This window comes from Pagrus major, chromosome 21, assembly GCF_040436345.1.
Source record: "Pagrus major chromosome 21, Pma_NU_1.0".
NCBI lineage: Eukaryota > Metazoa > Chordata > Actinopteri > Spariformes > Sparidae > Pagrus > Pagrus major.
This window is the reverse complement of record NC_133235.1, coordinates 22,825,774-22,848,167: the sequence shown is the minus strand read 5'-3', so window position 1 is coordinate 22,848,167 and position 22,394 is coordinate 22,825,774. Positions and strand designations below refer to the sequence as shown.

Below are 22,394 nucleotides of genomic sequence, written 5' to 3'. Positions count from 1 at the left end.
AAACAGCTGGCTCGGCACGATGACGGTTGTCTCCTTTGTGTCAACGTTGAGCTTGACAACATCTCCATCCCTTGTGCGATACAGCAGCTCATTGTCTGTAGATGACAAATAAAAAGCAACCATCAGAGAGGGAGATGGTGGAAACTATACTAAGATAGAGTTTCTATTCATACTGCACAGTGCCTTTATAGACAGATTCACCACATTGTGCTGATAACAACAGCCACTTCTGGGTTGACTTGGCATTGCAGAGATAAGTGACATCGGCAAACGTGTTTATTTTTGTTGTCATACCCAATGCAGTTAGATTTTCAGACTAATATAGCTCTTTCCCTTTATGCTAGGCTCGGCTGATTTCAGCTCTGTACTAAAACGCACACAAGAAAGCTAGGCTACAATATAAACTATTTTTTTTGAGGGAAGTATCTGGCTCTTTACATGCCCAATGCTCCACTATGTTCACCAGCTAGTTGCTAACTCTGTGTGTGGTTGCAGATGATTATAAAGAGGATTTTTGCAAACACTCCTGCTAAATTCAAGCAGTTAAAACTAACCCTTGCTGATCTGCTTAATGCTGGCTTATTTGCTAACTGCTACATATATCATACAAACAGTAAAACAGTCTTTTAATTTGTACAGGCTAGCACTCAGAACAGTGTGTCTACCCCATTGTATGCTCTTGTCCTTTTCATCCTGCTGTATAGACAAACAAAACAGTCTCATCTTTTAGTGGGAAGACTCCATTAAATGCCAGAGTCTCTCCCTCTGGTTACCGTAGCAATAAAAAATCCAGCGTTTTGAAAGCCAAACTACAGGATTTCTGTTGTGCATCTTTTGTTATCAACACAAACTCTCTTTTTAGAGAGAAGATTGGGTTTTATAACTCAAAGATGTCCTCAGAAGCATGTCAAATCTGTTGTCTTGTGTTAAAATGTAAAAATGTAATCTAAAAAGAAAAAATGGGACTGTTACAGCCATGACACCTGAGCCAAATTAATTACCACCTGTTGACAGTGCAGTGAAAATGCCAGTTTTTAGTGTTTTGGCCAGGCTTTTTTGTGAAAAGGGACACACGCAAGAGTTGAAAATGTCAGTGCATACAGAGAGTTCGTGATGGAAACTTTGATTTTTTACTTTCCTGAGAAGATATGCGCAGGGTGTTATAAAGAGAAGAGATGGTGACTCAATCACCAAGGGTATGTGCTTTTGTTGCCTAGAACAAAGGCTGATTGAGCTACAGTTGTTGACACCTAATTTTCATTGTTAGACAAAATATTATTCTGTTGTATCTCACGAACGTGAATGCGTCAGACAGACAGCAGCAGCGCTTTGTTTCAGAGTTCGGTCTGAAGGTTGAATCCTTTGTCTTTGGATGTGAGTCAGTGTGAGAAACTCAGAGGTGAGTCCAAAGACTACTGAGGCAAGCGGTGATCAAAGAGCAACAGGGATCAATTACGGACTCCTGTGAATGAAGCCCACAAAATATTGATGAGGACTACTGAAGTGTGAGGTTGTCCCATCGGGTTTCTTATCAGAAGGTCATTAGCACCAAATGGGACTTGATTGCATTAACTTAGCTGACAAGATGCAATGTCACACAATTGATTGCCCGGGTTTCATCAGGTGCTGAGGACGTTTTCATCATGGTCGTGAACGAAGGGCACAGAAACTTAACTAATTATATGTTAATAAGGCTGTAATGTAAGTAATTAGGGGAGCAGTCTCCACAATGGAACAAAAGGACAGCTGTAAGGTCGTAACGTGTCTGTCACACAAGCCTGAGACAGAAGTTTGCACGTGTGCAGTTTGTAATGTGAATTTATTCATAGATGCTGCTGCATTCAAATGTATACAGTAAGTGAGCCGGTGTATTCATGCATGAGCTGTCTGTGAATGTGTGAAGGTTGTAGTGGGAGATGCTGAACAAGTTCAAACTGTTTTTCTAATTCAACTAAAACACTTTATAATGGAAACTAATATCGATGATTGAAATAACCCTACATACATCTGGCACTTTTCTTCACAAAGCTACAAATTGGTACAACATGACAATTTCACAACGCATATTTAATATTTCTGTTAGTTTGAACAGGGTCTATAAAGTTTAGTGCTTCAAGGGAAATTGATTGGGATCACAAAAAAATCACTTGTTTGCTAAATTTGAAGAAAGCTTTAAATATTTTTGTGATTCAGACCAAATGGGAGTGTTATTTATTACCTTTCTATTTTTTCATCAGATTTCAAATTTCTGTGTATTATGTGCATTTATGTACAATTGGATAAAAAATAATGGATCCACAATATGGATTTTTGCTGATATTGGATATGCTGATGTTTTCCAACGCGTTAGGGTCGATTCCTGATGTCGATATCGATGTATGCACTGATTTTTTCCACCTGACTGCAGGGGACATCAAGTCCCTCCAGTAGTGAAATAAACATATTATTCCTACTCTTTCTGTGACTGCCCGCTGGCAGATGCAGACATACAATACTTTTCAATATGTACAAATTCAGCCTGCTGTCACTCTCAACACATCAAATACAAAAGCCTGGTCAGTGTTCCTATGCCTCGGAGCTGCTGTTGTAGTAATTAACTGTGGGTACTGTACTGTACCCCCTGGGGACTGGGGTTTTTTTCCCAACTGCAACCAAAAGTCAGGATTGATTTGTTTTGAAGTTATGTAACGTTAGTAAGTAAACGTATGTAAATGACGTCACTTCGGTAACTTGAGTTCTGTTACTGATCATAGTTATTTTAACCATGAGTATGATGTTTTCCTAAACCTGACCAAGTAGTTTTATTTGCCTAAACCTAACCAATCCCTGACGTTTTAACAACATTAATCACATTCCAAAAGTCACAACACGTGAACTGTTCGTCAGCAAGTTTTATTTTGAAAGTCCACCCGAATGTATTAATTACAAACTTGACTGTGGTGCCCTGTGCTTGTAAAACTGACACTAGAGGGGTAGGTAAAGCATCACAGTTTAAAGCTTAAGACCACTGACCAAACTGAGAAAACTACTTTGTTGTTGTGGTGTGCACTTAATATTGAGTGTCAACTTATCGTCCTGCCACATCAGCAGAAATGTTCATTCTGGGCCGCTGCTGATACTTAATTTTTAACAAGGTAATTTATTTGTCATTATACAACACAGGGTTGATTATCGAAACTTTGTAAACTCCTTCATGCTACAAAAACAAAAAAATATCCCAAGTTCATTTTTGATATCAGAATCTTTTCACTTTTCTGGAGCTTCAACTTGTTCAGTTTGCTCGAAGCAAGAGGAAGATGGTGAGATGCGGTCAAAGGTCCCCAAAAAAAGCTTTAGATAAAATATATTGTGCTTGATTAAGGCTGTCTGCGCTGTGTAGGTGAGCTCTGAGAACACGAAACCAGCCTCATGTCAAATGCAGTTGTTAAAGGCCTATCTATACACATGTTGTCATGGCAACAGTGGCGCCTGCAGCATTTTTTTGACAAAAAAAAATAAACAACCGCTATTTTAACCTCTGTTGCTGAAACAAGTATGGCCTATGGCAGAAATAAATTAAAATTCAGGACAGTGGAGAAGAAAGAGCGAGTTTTGGTTTAAGAGCAGCAGACTTTGACAGGACTACTGCCCACAGCATCTCTCATGCTTGGTGCTCACACGCAGTCAGAGTTGATGAACAGTGTTCGCTTGATGTCCAACTTGAAATGTAAAGTTGCCCCCCCCCCCCATGCAAATCATTATTTATAAACCATTATAATAATAATCATTATAAAAAACCCAGTATGTATGTGACAGCTTTAAGCCCGTCAGTTCACACCTGGCAGTAAATGCGTCTCGACATGCGACTCAAGTAACCTCTTTTGATCAGATCTGACTCTCCTGCTTTATATGCAAATATTCACCCACATCGCTGCAACAAATCGATGCAGCATTTTTTTGCACAAACATTTTCATGTATAATGTTTGCCGAATTAACAAGACAGCCCAGATAGTTAAGAATTTGTTATAGACAGCATTTTGCAAAGTTTAGAAAGAGGTTGCCTATATTTGTTCCTGTTTGCTGCATATTACCATCGATATGTTATACGATGTCCTCTATTGCGGCTAACTGAAGTGCTCTTTAAACTTACTTTCCCCAATTAAATAATCTATAAAACTACTTCATGACAGTCACATATTTAAAGGGGCACTATGTAGTTTTGGAGAAGAAATTCAAACTCAGAATTTTAATATTTAGAATATTAATGAGGTCATAACACAAACTCAGAAATATTAATTTTTTCCTTGACTAAATAAACAAGCTGTTCTCAGAGGAAAATAAGGTCCCCCAGAACACTGTTTGAAGCTAGAAAGGTGGCAGGGTCTGCCACATGTAAACAAAGTAAACAAGGATGAAATTGTGTTGTCCTTTAAGGTCAGTTTGTTTACTCAGTTTATTCAGTCATGAAAACGAAGAGAGTTTGGTTATTTAGTTTGTTAAGGTATAAAAACAAGTGAGTCAATGAAGATCTTTCTCTTCTGATTAAAATGTTTTTCACAGTGCACCTTTAAAGTATTTTATCCTCGGATGAATCAAAGCATTCCTCGAACATTACAAACATATGGAGTTATTTAAATCCTTGAAGTCATGAGGACACAAGAAAAAAATAGTCGGTGATCATACCACGATCAAAAAATATAAGTAATCAGTGGTTGCACCAGCAGAAAGAGATGTACTTGCCACCAACAGACCGCCGACCGTTGCACAGTGCACAGTAAGATCTGATTATTCATGTAAAATAAAGTATCACCGATTCAGTTTATCATGCAGAAGCTGAAAGATTTCTCCGGTACTTTTCCTGTCGAACACCAGAGGGCACCGTGTCAGCTGATCCAACATTTATGAGCTCAGGTGGCAGCTTCCTACTCACTACTTTGTCAAGGTTAGAGAGGCCACAGCGAACCCGCTCAATTGTACATCTGTTCAATTTAGACCATCTTACCGAACGGCTCGTACACAGCATGCTGAATTTGTAGTATATACAAGATGAGCTGAAAACTGGTGCATTTGTTTGCCATGGAGACAGAACAAAAAAAAAATCACAGCTAGAGTGAGTTGATGTGCATCTACATGATGTTTTGTAACAGCTTTATCAAGAGGATGATTGCAGGTATCATAAAAATAAACCCAACAGAGCTGCTTATGTAGAAACATTTCAGCAAGATTTTGTCAACTCTGTGTTAAGAGTTACATTTAGGTACATTACCACTAGATATGGAGACATGTAGGGTTAATGGTAGAGCAAATGTGTTGTTTGTGAAGTGATTTCAGTTGGATCGGAGACAAAGTGAATTTTATATTTTATTGCACATTTTAATAAATAAAAATGTGCTGTCAAAGCTTCTTATGGCTCACAACGCTCCTCTCATTTAATCCCATAACTAATTGTTCTCAGATATTACATATGTACATATAAACTTTCGCAGAACTATAGTTTCTGATATAATGTACCATATAAATAGTACAATAGCAGAACTGGAAACTGACCTCAAGCTAGCTTCTTACATTCCCCTCTGAGGCTTTAATACTTTACGATCCAATGCTGATGAAGGTTCTCAGTCATCCAGGTCATGGTAATTCTAAGTGCTGTAGGCAACTGGACGTGTTTCAGTTTGTTGGGTTTTTTTTTCTTCTTCAGTTTGGATAAGAGGTTAAACGTCTTTACGATCCAATGTTATTTCATGACTCTTATTTGTTTTTATTGGAGATGCACCGATTGTGAAAGCCTAGTAGTGAAAACCCTGTAGCCAATAGCCTGATCTTTTGTTTTTGTTGATGTTTATTCCCCCTTTGGTGTCAGAGAAACAACGTAATCTTCATTATAAAAAAACAAAACAGTTTTGAAGTCATTCAGCCCTTCATTTCACTATCTTTAAAATGGTAAAAATTAGATCATACAACTGTATTGAAACAACCATATCTCTAACCTTAACCTTCTCGCACATCATAAAATCCCATTTTTGAAAAAAGTAACTCCTTCAAAAGCCTTTCAAGCCTGCTATACAACTACCAACTACTCAATGATAACGGTTTTTCAGTACTTGCATAGCCTTACAAACCGATGGCAGGGATGTTAAGAGGCAGCAACTCATGAATGTGCCCGCGTGAAATTGATGTAACAAAAAAACACGAGCCACTTCTATCAGTCTTCATTTCTATACAGGCTAATAGCAGTCAACAAGGTGAATATCGGTGAATGCCTAGTTTTTATGAGTTCTAGTTTGTGTTGATGGATGGATGTCTGGCTTTAGACCTGATGCTCTTGTATGAATGTTGTGTGGTTCTCTGACAATGAATGTGTCTTGTTCTCTTAATCAAACTAAGTGATGAAATAAAGTCAGTAAGTTATACTGTCATTTAAAGGCCACACTCTTTTAGTTAAACATCCTTTTCTGATTACATTTTCTTGTAATAATGATTCGAAGAAACAGGCAGATTTGACTTCTTGAGCTTCAGAAAGGACGTCAGATTTGAATACTGATGGTATATTCTGAGTCATGGGCAACAATGATGCCTGTCATAATGTGCCTGGATGTGTTCTGTGTTTTGACATGAGAGGCAGATGCTAAATGCCAAAGCGTTCACTCACCGCTGAGCCATTTGGCGTCTGGGTCATGGATCTGAAGGTCTGGTCCGAAAACATCGTCTATAGTCACTTTCTTCTTAAGGGCGAGGCTGTCATCTTCACCTGTCGAGTGCATCAAAAAAAAGATAAATAAACACACATAAATATGACGTGTATGTCCACCTAAAAGTGATTCTTGTGAAAACTTGTGAGATTTATTAATGTTTCAAGTGCAAGTTTTGCTAGTTTCAGAGAAAAAAACTAAAGAAAAACTTTTTCCGTTTTGCTTTGCTCAGGGGGCTGCAGCCTCATACCTCAGACTGCCATCAATGCACTTTATTATACTCTTTTTCTATCTCTGGAGAGAGCACCTCAAACCACTATTCAGCACTGTAGGTAGAGCAATTTAGCGCAAGGTACAAACAAGAAAGAGCCCCCCTGGTACTGCACTATTGATCTGAGAGCATCAGTTCACATCTCGCTGCCTCATTTTTCGCAGCGGGAGGGCGACTCTTTCCATCCCCAAAACTCAAAACGAGATCTGAAGCTGACAGCTGAACTGCAGGTGGAGCCGACAACAGGGGGAAACTTCTACCGCACATTTACTCAGGAAACAACCAGCAGACACGAGTTGTCAGGATGGTTGACAGCCCGGTGTTACTGTACAAAACAGTGCAGTGACAGATTCTTCAGCAGGGCTTCACGTTGTGACTGAGCGGCGCGATCTGAGTGGGTAAATACCACGTCAGACATTGTAAAGCGTTTATTGACTTTCGGAGAAATCCTCCTGTCTGGCGAGAGGCAGCAGAGTCAGTAGAGAAAGCTAATTTTCAAAACGAGGCAAATGGTATCTCTGATGCTGTGCCAATCTGACAAATGGCTGAAGTTATGACTGTATAATAATCTCCATTAAACAGGCCTGAATGGCATTACACGTAAAAAGTCCCATTACCTAGAGAGAAGATGACCTCGCCTTTGTGTAAAACCGATACACCATCATCATGTCATCTGTAAAACCTTGCCCCCTGAAACAAGGTTATTGTTAATAGCTGCCTGTGCTGAAGGAAAAGAGAAGAAGAGGAAGAACGAGGCTGCAGCCTGACTGTAAACTGAACCGTGTGTGTGTGTGTCTGTGGGAATACTCTGTGTAGGTTGTTTGGCTTTGAGACCGGAAATCCAAAAGTCTTCACAAATTTCAGTGCAGTTTGGTGTAAAATTAGGCCACAACTCATGAGGGACACTGAGTAGTTTTTAATGAGTTACAGAGAAATCCATTGTGAAATATGGCATTTTTCAACATGCAGACATTTTCACATGTATCTAATTTTCAACATCTGCAACATCTGGCACTTTGTATCCAATGATTTTGCAGCACATCGACATCCAGAGAAAGATTTCTAAACATCTTCCGCTGTTAAAATAACCAATTGATTAGACTAAAATAAGTACATGTATACAGAGGAAGCTACGCAGGTGTATGTGTGTATGCCCCCAGTCTGTTAGCAAACTGTGACAAAACTTGACGGATTTCAGTAAAATTAGGTTGAAAGTTGGGCTATGATCCAAGACAGATTTTCGTCTTTTTTGATGAGGATACTTAAGTTTTTTTAAAATTAGTTGTTAACATTGCAAAATAGCGTCACAGTTAGTCAAAAATGGACCCAAATGCAGACACGTGCTTTAATGATGACAGCTGAAATCAGATGTCAAAAACCCAACATCCAAAATCCAAACAACAAAAGGCAGGCAAAGGAAAGTCCGAGGGAAACACTAAAGAGAAATACAAAACTGAAAACAAACCAGAAGCCACGGAGAACAAAGTGGGAACACAGAGGGGCAGGCACAGGAACACAAGAGACACAGGATCGAACCGACAAACCAACAAAGAGTGAGGGGAAAACACACACTTAAATACACAAGGGCTAATAAACAAATAAAACATAGGTGTACACAAAAAAGGGTGGGAAAACAGACAAAGACAGGAAGTGGAAAGAAAAACATGGCACATGAGGATAAACTTTCAACATAAAACAGGAAACCGACTGAACTAAAACCTGGACCATGACGAGTGTTAGTGTAAAGGACAATTTTTTTCTTGGAACAACACCAACCATACTGAGGCAGGAAACAGCTACACAGGTGTGTATGTAAGTGCAGTAAACAACTGTTAAGTGTTGGTATCTTTGACAGGGAAATAATCTTTCAATCTCATTTATCTGTCTGTTATGTGTCAAAAACAGAGTTCATTGAATCTGGTGGACTGTTGTTCATGTCCCAAGAAACAGTAATTAGTCTTTGGTAGTTGGTGAGGTGATCCAGGATTGCTTTTCTTTGCAAACACATGTGTATCCTGCATCCATATTGCCAGACAAGGTCCTCATTGATTTTGGATGAATTTGTGGTGTCTTTATCTAATACAATGCAAGCTTACACATATTCTTTTCAGTTAAGAGGGTTGTGCATCCTTGCAGGAGTGCACTCTTTGAATGATAGCATAGGTGTATGTGAGTGTGTGTGTGTGTGTGTGTGTGTGTGTGTGTGTGTGTGTGTGTGTACTGTACATACGAGGGGTCAGCAGAATGACGGAGGTGACAATCAGGGAACAGATGATGAGGATCACCAGCAGGGCAATGGCTATTCCTTTCCAGTTCCTCTGTGGTGGAGCGCTACCCACCAGATCCTGAAAAACAATATTTCACATTACATTACACACATGCACACACAATAAGGCGAAAAACATCAACTTTCAAGCATTTGGGTAACAGATAAAATGACAAAGAGGAAGAATGATGACCTCCAGGTGTCGAGTTTTATATCAAAATGGCTGCACGGTGTTCGATGTGTTTTGTAGTGACACAGCTGGAGCCCAAGATTGGCCAGAGGACAGCTCATTCTCTGCCGACAGCTCAGCCACTTGTGTGCAGTAGCACTGCATCCTCCAGCTGCTCCCTGCTGCTCGCACACGAAGAGTCCCTGCAGCTTTGCCTGATAGCTGGAGTGGTGCTACGACTTCAGTGCAGACACAACAGGCAGCATAATGAGCTGCTCTCCTCACACAGCCCAGCAGATGGTAGATGGCTAATCAGCGCTATACGGAACACGTGTACTGCAAAAAATCCACAGGACATACAAAACATTTTAACTGCAGGAGAGCGGGAAGCGGCAATCAGGTGGCCCCCTGAAGGCTGCCCAGCAGACAGACCTTAAACGCTTCTAATCTAGAATCCTTCTTTTTAAGGAGTTTACTGTGTGATTTTACTGTTGGGCTTTGTTGGGCACAAACACACAGCATCATCCAGTCCTTGCCATACTGTGTCCATTACAAAGCAACAGGAACAGACAGATTTCCAGAATAACTGTAGCTGTAGGTTAACCTCATGAACTCTCACTCCATTTAGTGAAGGGTTCAGGTCAGTCATCAGGGTTTCTGTCCGGTCTAATTCCTGTCTAATTACAGACAGACACACACGTGCACATTAATCTCTAGAAAAACATGAGCGGCTCCAGCCACCCGCAGCAGTCCAGCTGTTGATATCCTTGTTGCCACTTAGACCTGGTCTCTGTCTGTTATACAGTGTGAAGCAGCTCAGTGAACCATCTGCAAGTTAACGAGGGGTGTGTGTACACGTGAGACGGCTCAACTCTTGGGCAAAGACGATAATTTTTTCTATCTTTAAAGACTTGAAATAGCTACATTTTAAATGTTTGAGGTGCCTTTGTCTGTTTTTTCCGACTGCCTGTGTGCCGAATGTCTCTGCACAGTTTGTCTCGCAGCGAAGCGAATCGATACTGAAGGCAGTGAGTACACGTAGAAAAACAGCAGGCGCATCAATAAGCTGATTTATTGCTGCAGAGGTAAGGATTTTCATGATAAGGTGTATGGACTTGTATACTGGATTCATAAGATATTAATGTCCCTGTGTTATCATACTCTAATAGGAAAGACATGCTGTTGAAGTTGCCTCTGATATCAACAGACCTCTGACCGAGGCTGGAGATAAAGCAAAGAGATGCTTTGACAGGCGTGCAGATAACAGCCTTGTTTCTGTTTGTTTTTCCGTCTATCTGCACTGAAAATGCCAAAGACTTTAGTGCAGGCAGGTGATTTAAATGCAACCCCGTCCAGCATCCGGTTCATCGCAGCCTGTACCTGATGGAGCGGAGAGGCACAGTTCTCTACATGTGACAGCTGGATCAACGCCACTTAACAGAGGAAAAGTGTCTCTCAGCAGAATATTTCCAGACACTTTGATGCCAGCCTGGGAGGCATGCGAGTAAATATTTAGTTCCAGTCATTTCTGTCCCACCCCTGAAAAATTCACCGTGCTACCACGGCACAAGGTAAAATTATTTCAGACAGCCTGCTTTTCGAATGTTAAATACATCTCCCACAAGCCCTGTGGGCTAATTCAGGCTGCAGAACTGTAGGATGGAGACGGCTTGATGAGCAGGAGTAGCTTAGCATTTCTGTAAACAGACACCCAATTATTCAATCAGAGGTCAGGGAGATTTTCCACAATTCACATCAATAGACAATCCAATACTGTTGGACATTTGCCTTTTTCACAGCGAGGTCCTCAATAAAACAGCATCCAGCTGAAACAGATACAACCATTAACCTTCACTGTCAATTATCCTGGATACATAACACCGACTTGAGAACAATGTGATCAATTTTTATGATTATTTTTATTTTGTAGTGGTCAACAGAGCCACCAGGACAGCTGTCACTGATATACAAACCTCTCAATTAACAAAAGCTATTGCAGAGACAGAGAGAGAGATTTGAGAATAGTTTCCAAAACTATTCTTCTTCGGCGCTGTCATTGCTGAATCAGACTGTGTGAAAACCACATTAATGGCAGATAGAGATGGCTGATCTGTCTGAGGGTCAGTCCATGGTCAAACAGAGTTTATACAAAGTGTTGTCCAACCACATCGGAAATGTATTTATACATTTCCCTCCCTCTCTCCCTCCCTCCCTCTGTTATGTTGACTGAAGTTAGCATGCTAGGTCACATTTAACAATTGTTTAAACATCATTTTATCAACTGTATTTTGATCATGTGTATTAAGGATCTGCTTCATATTGAAATGCAGTCGTTTTAAAATGCATATGTAAGAATTTCAGATTGAAGAAGGAAAAAAACCCCAAAAATTATCCAATGTTTGGTTTGAAAATGAAGCTGGTATGCCAACACTCTCTGGAAGGTTTTGATGATGAAACACCTCTCCAATGTCGGTAAATTCTTCATAAAGCTCCTCTGGTTAAACCTTATAACTCTTAAAGTCATTTCTTTCTTGTTAAAAGACAGAATACCTGCTGCTCCCACGCTAAGTCCATGTATTTAAAACCTAGACTCGAAAAGTAGCACCATATATTTTAAAATAGCGCTGACAATCCACTGTTATTACAGTGTCTTCGCTCTGTTTGCTTTATCCCTGCAGACTGCTTTATCCCTGTGTGAAATGTGGAACATTTCACCCACCTACTCAACCACAAATGAACAGGGAGCTCCAAACTCAGGCTGAATTCACTCACATAAACTATATGAAAATCATCAACTCCTCCGTTGTATCTAGCAAATTAAAACCCTAAAGAGACGTACAGAACCCAACTTCAGATGAATTGTTTGATTTCCCCGATGTTCAGTGTGTTTAAGCTTATAACAAACTCTGCAGCTGTAAACTTCACTGGTCCCCGGATGCTGACTTTTTCAGAGGAGCTCTTAACGAGGCGAAAGTGCATCTGTGTGCGAAAGCAAACGTTGACCTTTGGCAGTGTTTTCAGACATGGGAAAATACACCTGCCTGTCTGCATTAAGCCATCTCCTTCTGTTAGCTGTGTTAGGGGCAGGCATGCATCCCCTCCAGCTGATAACAATAAAAGCTGCATTAATAAATGAGAGCCAGAGCCATTTTCACCCTCTTCTCTGCAGACACCACATCTAAACAAACCCTGTGCATTTCGGTGCTGATGATTCTAAAGGGTAGAAAATCCCATGAGAGGAAGCAACACAATTTTTTCAATCCATTTCTTTCTGTTTTCATTCTATTTCAGGACAAAGGGGTTATACGAATGAAGCATCTTTTAAGGTCAAGCTTCCTTTATTCCCCCCACTCTCTCCCTTTCTTTAATCCTCTCTCCCTCCCACTTTCCCTCCGTCTAACCATCTCTTTGTCTCGCTGCTGAAGTGTGAAATGGATCTTTCCTGATCTGAGCACCTGGTTTCCAAGGGAACCAAGAGAGTCATTTGAGTCAGATTTGCAGTGAAGTTGGTGCTCACTGCTGTACAGTACAGTACAGTGGGGACTAATGAGTGTCATGTGGGAAATGTGCCCGGGGGCTGCCGAAATTAACTCAGGAGTCAGAAAACAAGACACTGTGGGGATCTGGACATCTGAAACGAAAAGCAAACATCAGCTGCGTAAAAGACATCGGACACTTGACACACGATATTTCACTCCACTGTAATGCAGTCGCTGTCTGACAACAGTCAAACTCGAGAGTGAAGCAGTAGCCTCTGGACAAGGGGGGTAAACTTTTCCTCTGGAACAGCATCAATAAATTATGGGCATTCATGAGTGAGATTAAGAATTCATGCTAGCTGGCTTTTGGTTCATGGATAGTAGGGCACAAGCCTGCTTCTGTCTGTCCAGCCTGTCTTTGTCCAGTTGGGAAAATGTAAAGTGTTAGGGTAACGTTCAACAGAGGAGACAAAGGAAATTTGTGGAATTGTGAATTAAAGCTGGGGTTCATGAGTTACTCTAGAAGCATTTTTTGTTAGATTTGTAGAAAAAAACAAACTCAGCAGTCAATAAATCAATTGCTTCGATGCATAAAAGAAAAATCCAGTATCTGTGGCTGTTGCAGGCCTCTAATAAAGCCATCCAATCGTCTCATTCCGACCCAATAGAAAAGATTGGACAGGCTACCTGTCTGTCTACCTACAGTATGTACCTACCTCTGCCCACGCACTCGATGCTCATGTTGGGACTATTCCAAAAGGTCACGCGGATGTATTGCTAAAGCTATAAGCGAGCTAGCTCGTAAGCTGCTAAATGCTACACTATGTTCACCAGCTTGTCGCTAACTTCGTCTGTCTGTTTGACGCTCAGCAGTTAATGTACAGTGGGTTTATCAGACCATTTTTCTCTAAAAACTGCTGCTTGCTGCTGTAAAAAAGGTGGATGAGAGCAGTGACAGTTAACAGTAAAGGTTGTAAAAGCAAAACAACGACCTGAAAGACACTAAAACTCTCCATAAAGCTAAGGAGATCTGGATTAATAATTCTCTGTGGGTTCATCATTACAAGCAACTCCTTTCAAGTTACACATTTGACCAACTGTAAATATTAAAAAATGGATTTGTGCAGCTTTTAACATATAAATCCTTAACATTTATTTACTTGTTTGAATGAACAGTAGTATATGTGGTAGTGGCAGTGGTGGTGGTGGTAGCAGCGCAGTATTGTCACTAGTGGCACCACTGATATATTGGTAAGGGAGGTGAGAGGGGAGACAAGTGCATTGTGTTGTTCTTTCACAATAAGTCAAAATAATATTAAATGATTCAGACCCCTGCCTTTTATGCCATTATCTGATTTCACCTGGGAATAAATTATTCAATATCGGATGAGATGCTTTTTCTCTTCCATGGCTCAGACACTTAAATTCTTCCAGTCAGCCACAGTCTTCTGTATGTTGACAATCTTAAATTAAATTACACCCAGTCAGCGTGTCTCATTTGAAAATACCATAAGTGCCGCACTCGTCTTATTGTCTGAACAGATACATTACCAGACAGGAGTGGGAGGAGCTCCGAGGGATCTATTCTATATCATCTCAATGTGTGTGTGTGTGTGTGTGTGTGTGTTTGATTGTGGTACCTCAAAATCCCTTCGCATATACCTTGATGTCTTTTTAAGTCTTTTAGACTTAAAACAAGAACAGACAAATACAAACAGAACACACAGCGTTGAATATGTCTTGTGTGTACAAGAACTTATAACAAAACATAAATAAAGACACAAGAATTCAAGGATCCTCTTACATTAAAAATATCCATTGAATAATTCAGCAATTACAGCAGAGAGACAACACGACAATCACACAGCACTATGCAAAATCATAATCAGTAATAACAACACTGCCCTGCCATTTTCAACTCTGGCATGAGAACAAAATGTTTTCAAAAGCCTGTTGCTCATTTGTGCAGCAGTGCTGTCCTCCAGCATTTAGCAGCAGCTGGGGGTGAAGAGTTTCTCTTCCAACACAGAAGCAAGTTTGAGACGCTTGAAATGTCACTGACTAGTCAACAGAAGAGTGTTGGGACGCAGTCACCAGACTTAATGCTGGCAATGCAAACCACAGATATCTTGGGTTGGGCTTATGGTCTGGTTAGGTTTAGACGCAAAAAACATCTTGTTTAGGTTCAGACGAGATCATGATTTGGCTTAAAATACCTGTTTTGGTCAATGCTAACATGGAAATTGTCTTGAGGTCTCCTTAAAAATATCCAGTCATTTCACACTTGTTTAAATGTGTAACTCCACCACCATCCCCTCCGCCTCACAAGATGACAGTCAGGTCATAAACATGTAATGGAGACATGATATGACACCTATTTCTAAAAATGTCAGTATGGTACGTAGCCTATGAAACATACAAATGTGAACACATCAGTGTTTCAGACCGACGCAACAAAACTTTTTAGGAAGTTTCAGCAGTGTGAACCGGCTCGCTGCAGCTCGTCAGAGACCAGCTGATGGTGTCGCCTACGACTCAGCTTGTCAAGTCGCCGGTGGCCGGTTTTAGAAACGTAATGTTTGTAATCACTGTAATCAGCATAGACTGCTTAATTGACAGCTTCACTGCTGGTCCTTCACTCTGCTCACATGCACAGCCACTTTCCACCACTCGCCCTCCAACGCTCAACCACACCTCTCCACCGCTCTTTCTCTACCACCCTTTGATTTTTCACCATTTCATTATTACAAGAAATGCAACTGTATGTAGCAACTAACTCACTATCACTCGTGCTCATTCATATTTTAAGGTGCTACAAATTATATCAAGCTATAAAAAAAAGCCGGCAGTTGACACTGAAGTATCGAGCAAATTAGATGATACAGTCTTGTCTAGTTTTGAAGAAAGTCTTTTGTCTGAACAATAATATTGCAATAGATTTGGCTGTCTTGATACAGGATATATATCTTGATATTTCACTTCATAAGTGCTAGGACTGGGCGATCAAAATCAAATATTACAATATTTTTGACCAAATACGTAATGTAATATTGTAGGGATGACTATTGTTGCTTTCACAAGATATTAAGACTGAGATTTTTGATAAATAAATAGCATTAATGTGAATATAATGACGAAGGCAAGTAGAACAGTCTGGTAAATTCAGAAAAGTACATCAGGTTACCGTAACACAGCCTTTAAAAACAGGGAATGACAACACTTAAGCCATATTAGGATATAATGATATCCAAAAAGACAATATATAGTCTCATATCACGACGAGGAAAATTGAATTTGTTTAACATTTGCAGCCCGGGTGATTAGACACACACACACACACACACACACACACACACACACACACACACACACACACACACACACACATACACAAACACACATTCATAAGCCTGTGATCTGGCAAATCCAAACTTTCATCTGTCCTTTTATCCCAACAAAGGGAACCATAGCAAAGTGGCTTAGTGTATATGCTATGTTGTGTTGCCATATTTGAAAGTGTGTTGATACCCTGGGCCCTGGGTGTCCCTTCCTGAAGTCGATCATTTGAAATAATCCACAAAACAGACGGGGAGGGAATCCATCCCAATCCGTGTGGAATAAATAAATATTTGAGCGTTTGCTTCAGAGATCAGGAGTCTGCGGGAAGAGATTCATAAAACTGAGGAATGTGATTTGCTGTGACAGGACAAAAAAAAAGAGAAAAGAACAAAACATAAAGTTATCAGTAGATATTTTCTGGGCTTTGTGAAGCTTTTCACCGGCCTTTGTAAGAATTAATAACATGCTGTACCGAGTGTGTGAAAAGGGTAGGGAGATGAAAAAAGTAGATACAAGGTGGCGTTAACTTCTGCTGACTCTATCAACAGGAAAAAGGCAGGACTGAGCAAAAAGAAATGTGAGATACCGCCTGCCTCTGGACATACTACAGTATCTTCTAATCATCAGAGGAACTGTAGAGCACAACAACATTACTGAAGTTGACTCATTCAAGGACGGCTCAATTTAAAGTAACCCTCGCTTTGTTTAAAAAAAAAAAAATCTTTCCCTCAAAATGTCCCTGAAAATTAAATCCATTCTGAGCTAAAAGGAAAGATAAGAGACCTATTATCCTTTCAGAATAATTATGTGCGGCCCAAATGGATATAGCACGATGAAAGTTTTACTGGGGGGGGGGAGAAAAATGACAAAAACATTCAAATTAAATGTAATAACAGCAGAATTTTTTTTCACCAAGGTGGATGTGCTGTAGGTCTACAGATGTCTTCCATTTTGTAACGGTTCTTTTTATACTGCATGAGTCACCCTTGATCCCCTCAGTCTGGATGGGTACCTGGGTTTTTAAATGACAGGCTCCTCTGCTGCTACCTTGAGCGGGCTAGTAACCTGAAGCTGAATAACAGCGAGTACAGTAACAGAGGAGATACGATAATAAGCGTCAATGTGAGTATTAAAGCAACAAAACATTTTCCATGTCCGCCTTCAAAGCATCACAATCAGCAACAATGTGAGGGCCGTTTGCATCGTTAGCTCAACAAAAGAGACTGACAGTGATGGCATATCGGAAAAAGAGTGCACTTCTCGAGCCTGTAATGATTGCCCTAATGAAGACAGCAGCGTGTCTTAATGGAGAAGACGATGAGATAGCTTCAATTTATTCACTTATATCTTCAGATCTGAGCTGGATAAAGAAGAGAGGAGTGCAACACATTGCTCAACTGCATTAAAGATCCTCCACTGCCAGCAGCAGTGATGTTTCAGTCCAAACGGCTGGAGTTCAAATCTCAGATGTGCTTCTTCAGCTGCGTGGTGCTTCCTGTGCTACGATGTCTTCGTCTCTCTGCCCCTGTCTCCACATCATTAAAAGAGTAGACGCACAGGCTGGCATTCGCATTTGAAACTGATATTACCAGCAAGCGAGGTCACTTCCGAGGCTATGGTGGGGGAGTATGTTTTCCGAGCTCCTCTATCCAACAGGAAACGGTGTTTGTGCAAAGTGTGTGCGCTAGAAATCAAGGCTGTATGAAAATCAGTATTGTGTGGTGTTCTGCACATGTGTGAGTTCGCTTCGTTTTCAAGTCTGACATCCGATTTCCTCTCAGTGATCAAAAGAGAGCTCGTACTCCCCCTCTTTTTGTCTGATGTGAACATGGTTAAGGATCTGCTGTAGAACTGCTGTCGACTCTGCACTCCTGCTTTCATAAATGTATGAATAGGATGCGAAAAATAAACACTTTAGAGTTAAAATATTAAAAATGCGCTGACTGCGTCGAGACACAAGAAAGAGACCTTCACTCAGCTGAGAAAGGAAACTAGAAAAGGGTGAAAACACAGGTGAGGTTCTGAAGGCAACTTTCCCACTTTGACAAATATCAAACTTAATTTCATCCTGCCCATGCAACAATTATGTCGAGTGAAGAGCTTTCACCTTTCTGTTTAAAGTCTGACACACTCAGCGCAGAGCCACATACTCAACAATCAACAACGGTTACGCAACTTGCTTTATTGTCAAGCTGTTCTCGCTCCATACCAGCAAACATGAGTTTATTTCTGTGGAGCACATTTCCACATAAATTATGGCATGACTGCCAGGAGCTTACGTAAACCCAGAAGTGGATCGTGTGTCTACACGCCATTACATCACTTCACAGTGTTCCCTGTGGCCTCATACTGGGCACAATTTAAACTCAGTGAGTTGACAGAAGCAATTAACACCCACTCTCTGCCTTTCTTTTCTCTTTTTTTGGCTGTGCAAACTTTTATCTTTGGTTCCGAACTAAAAAAAAACAGATTAAAGATTTTGTCCCTGAAACAAAAACCAGAAGTTGTTTTTACAGTCTGCTCAATGACAACAGGACACCACCCGCAGGGGCTTGTTATGGTACAGATGCTACACCTGTGGGCTGAGGTTACAATAGGAGTTCATTAAATATGTAGGAAGAAGTTTAGAAGTTGTTGCATACATTCAAACTGCAGCATTTATAGTCAGGACATCCAATAAAAGACAAACAAAAACTGATGAAAAATGCTCACAAGAAATATTTTCTTTATCTTGTTCAAATCAGCTGCTTTAGCCGCTGCTGCTCCTCCTGCAATAGCTCCCGCACAAACATAATGATCATATGAGTACAGCTCGTCTGAAGTCCTACCTGGTCCGGCTGCTGCTGCTGCTGAGCCGCTTTCACCGGCCCATTCGCGTCTTTTCCAGAAGTCATGACGGTAAAAAATAAAAGAGAGGAGAAGAGGGAGGGAAGAGAGGAGAGAGGAGCGCACCGGCGTCCGCTGTTGACAGGTGCAGAATAATGAAGCTGAGAGAGACGCAGACCGAGAGAGAGAGGGCGACACAGAGAGAGAGAGAGAGTGAGAGAGAGAGAGAGAGAGAGAGACACACACACACACAGAGTGCGAGAGAGCGAGAGAGAGAGGCGTACAAATTGTTCAAGGGTATCCAGTGATTTGCTGAAACAATGAAGAGACCGTGTGGGTGCAGACAGCGCAGGGTTCAGCTGATGTGCAGGAAACTGTGGACCAGCTCGAGCATGTGGGAGGTTCAGTTTGTCTCTCAAGAGTGGCGCTGTCACCACAACACAGCTCGATGGGATCCGAAGACTCACACCGATACCTGAGTTTTACCTGAATTTGTGCTATTTATGTGGCAGAGATGGAAAAAAAAGGTTGAGCACAAACTGGAGGCTAAGACATCCTTTCACCCGTAAAAACAAGTGTCAAAGTTATTTTTTTCCCCCATCATTATGTTCAAAATTAAATTTTCCCCGCAAAGACAAACATTGCCGGGCGATATATCGATTTAATATCACGATACAGGACTATATAGCGTCTTAAATTTGAGCTATATGGGCATATGGCATAAGTTTGGTCTTTTCCTGGTTTTAAAGCCTGCATTACAGTAAAGTGATGTAACTTCCTTTACTGTTCCACCTCTTCTAATCGTCCATATTGGACTATCACAGATATATCTTTTCTTTTCAGAGATTATAATGCAGAATATGACGCTCGGGGGAATTTATAATCATTACATCTCCAGTTAAGTTTACTGTTTCAGTGAACTGGTGCAGTTAAAGGTATATCCAAACTGACAGGTCTCTATACTATGTCAGAATTGGCCACCAGGCGAATTCATCCTCCAAAGAAGGAGTACTAGGGGACCTGCGTATCACTAGAGAAACAGCTAACTGTAGCTGCTGCCCGCTGGTTAGCTCAGTAAGACGTTCAGCTAGTGGTCTGGACTGGGAGCTCGGAGAAACAGGGGAGTGTTGGTCTTGTTTACACAGCTTGCACAGGAGCTTTAGATTTAGCTCACTAGTTAACATTCTGACTCAATACATAGGTGTCCCTGACACAATGCCAAAACTGTTATTCATATTCTCGTATTCTGAATTTAAGTTAATTTCCCGTAAAATAGCCTGCCCCCTACAAATCCTTCCAGGTCTGTTTAAATTCATTGTAAGTAGGTGGTAATTAGGCCTACCAAGTAATGTATTTGACATTTCTTTGAAATTACCCCACGATTACCACAATAATTACCTCAAAGTTTATTAAAAATGGTAAATTATGTTGAAATAAAATTGGAAATCTAAGCTGCAACAACTCACTTATATTAAGTGGCCTGCTGAGGGGAAGTCGGACATAAATTTAAATATTGTGTGTAGCAATTGGGGGATATTGAGAGATGAAATAATACAGGAATTTTCATCTCATCATCATAACTTTTGTAGGGGAGTGCGTTCTGTGAAGCAGGCTCTGCTTTGTTTGATAAATTCATCAAAAATGATTCACTGTGCACGCAGGGCCTGCATGCCAATGACAAGAGACAAACCCCCATGCATCTAACCACCCTCGGACTAAATTATGTAATATTAGACAGAGTTGTCCTGTGGATTAGTCATGGAAAATGAGAAAATGAGTGTGAGTTTCCCTTTTGTATCGAGCAGCAAAAAAAAAATTGATGTTTCTGAGTATTCGAGATTTTGCCTTACTTGACATCGCACGTATCAGATGATATCGTGCATGTGCACATTGTGATGTCGTTGCTGAAACTACATATAGTGACATGCCTAATAGCAGTACAGCCTAAAAATACTGTCATATAATTTGAAGGCCATTTCTCCCAGCCCTCGCCTGAAACTTAAAAAAAAATATAGGCCTACATCGGAGAATGAAGCCAAAAAGGAAGCACACATTGAAGTAAAATGACATCATTAACCAAACTGCAGCCCCAGGTGGTGCGGAAGTCTTCTCTGAATTCCTTGAAGCTGCAGAGCTTCACCATGTCCATTTCCCCTCCCCATCCTCCGTAATATAAAAGGAGAGCTCAAGGTTTTGTCCTTCCACCTGGACCTATATTTAGTCGTACCAGGCTCCACTTCCCCACCGCTCAGCTCCGAGCTCGCAGCCACTGATAATATGGAGACCTGTCAGTTTGGATCAGATCACAGTGGGCACTCATTACTGGCAAGTCCATTACACAGGAAATGGAAACAGGAATCAATGCAAGTAGAGCAAAATACTTTCAGGTATCAGTGCAGTTCTGCTCCGGGGTGATTTTTGGTCATGTATTACTTAAGTTAGAGTACATCCATGACTAAAAGTACTCTAGTGCACGGCAGTTTGGGGAGTATGAAGATTTGCATATGTGTCTTTACCCATAAAAATCATATTCACTCTACTATATTGTGCCAACGCTGCTGTATTGTCTGCCAATAAAACAAAGGGCTGCTGCTGGCCTGGCTCTTGAGAAGCAGTGCTACCGTCCTCCCACATACAGCAGAAATAGTTCCAGTTCGTAACAAAACATTGTTTGTGCTGTATCTCTCTCACCGTGTGTCACATCTCTGTGCACACACGATCCACACTCTTGTTAGCACAGCTTGTCTGCCTATTTGTGTTGCACACACGCACACACAGCGCTGTGTTTCTGGAGAGAGCGTTTCTTCAGAAGTCATGCACAGTCTCTGCAGAGCTCCTGGCCTTTTGAACCAGTCATCTGTTGGAAGGAAAGGAACTGAACAATCGCAGATAAGACAGAAAGAAAGAAAGAGAGAAAGTCCGGGATGTGAGTCACCGCCGGCGGAGAGGAGGATGTATTTGGCATCAGCACGAGGGAAACAATCCCTTGTTACCTTAATGTATTCAGTGTAATGCCTGGCGGTACCTTTATTGCCATATTAAGGGGGAATTATTGTTTCGGTGATGACGCACTCTCTCTGAGCCATTTGTGGATCTACAAATTAACAGGAGAGAAGAGAGAAAAATCTAATCTTCAGGCTAAAATTGTCCATTTATCTTGAAATCATAAGAGTGCGCGATGATTATAATAAACGATGCAGTAAATCATGCACTGTTTTGATTGCTCCAGGAAATTAAACACCAATGAATCTCATTCTCAGATTACATCTTTGTTTATTACATTCCTGCAAATTATGAACATGATGATATAAAGTGCCGCCAGATCATAAGAGTCAGATTAGGAATATAGTAATTGTTATCAGTCTAGGTTACACT

At 40.8% G+C, this 22,394-nt stretch overlaps 1 protein-coding gene across 1 annotated transcript in view; it reads right to left on the bottom strand.

Moving 5' to 3' along the window:
• Positions 1–22,394, bottom strand: part of LOC141016763 (A-type potassium channel modulatory protein DPP6-like) — a 92,775-nt gene that overhangs the window by 23,761 nt on the left and 46,620 nt on the right. Inside the window, exons 3-5 of the mRNA XM_073491302.1 lie at positions 9,171–9,285; positions 6,630–6,728; positions 1–95 (exon numbers count right to left, since the gene is read on the bottom strand). Of these exons, the coding sequence (XP_073347403.1) occupies positions 1–95; positions 6,630–6,728; positions 9,171–9,285 (309 nt within the window). The remainder of the gene's footprint in view (positions 96–6,629; positions 6,729–9,170; positions 9,286–22,394) is intronic.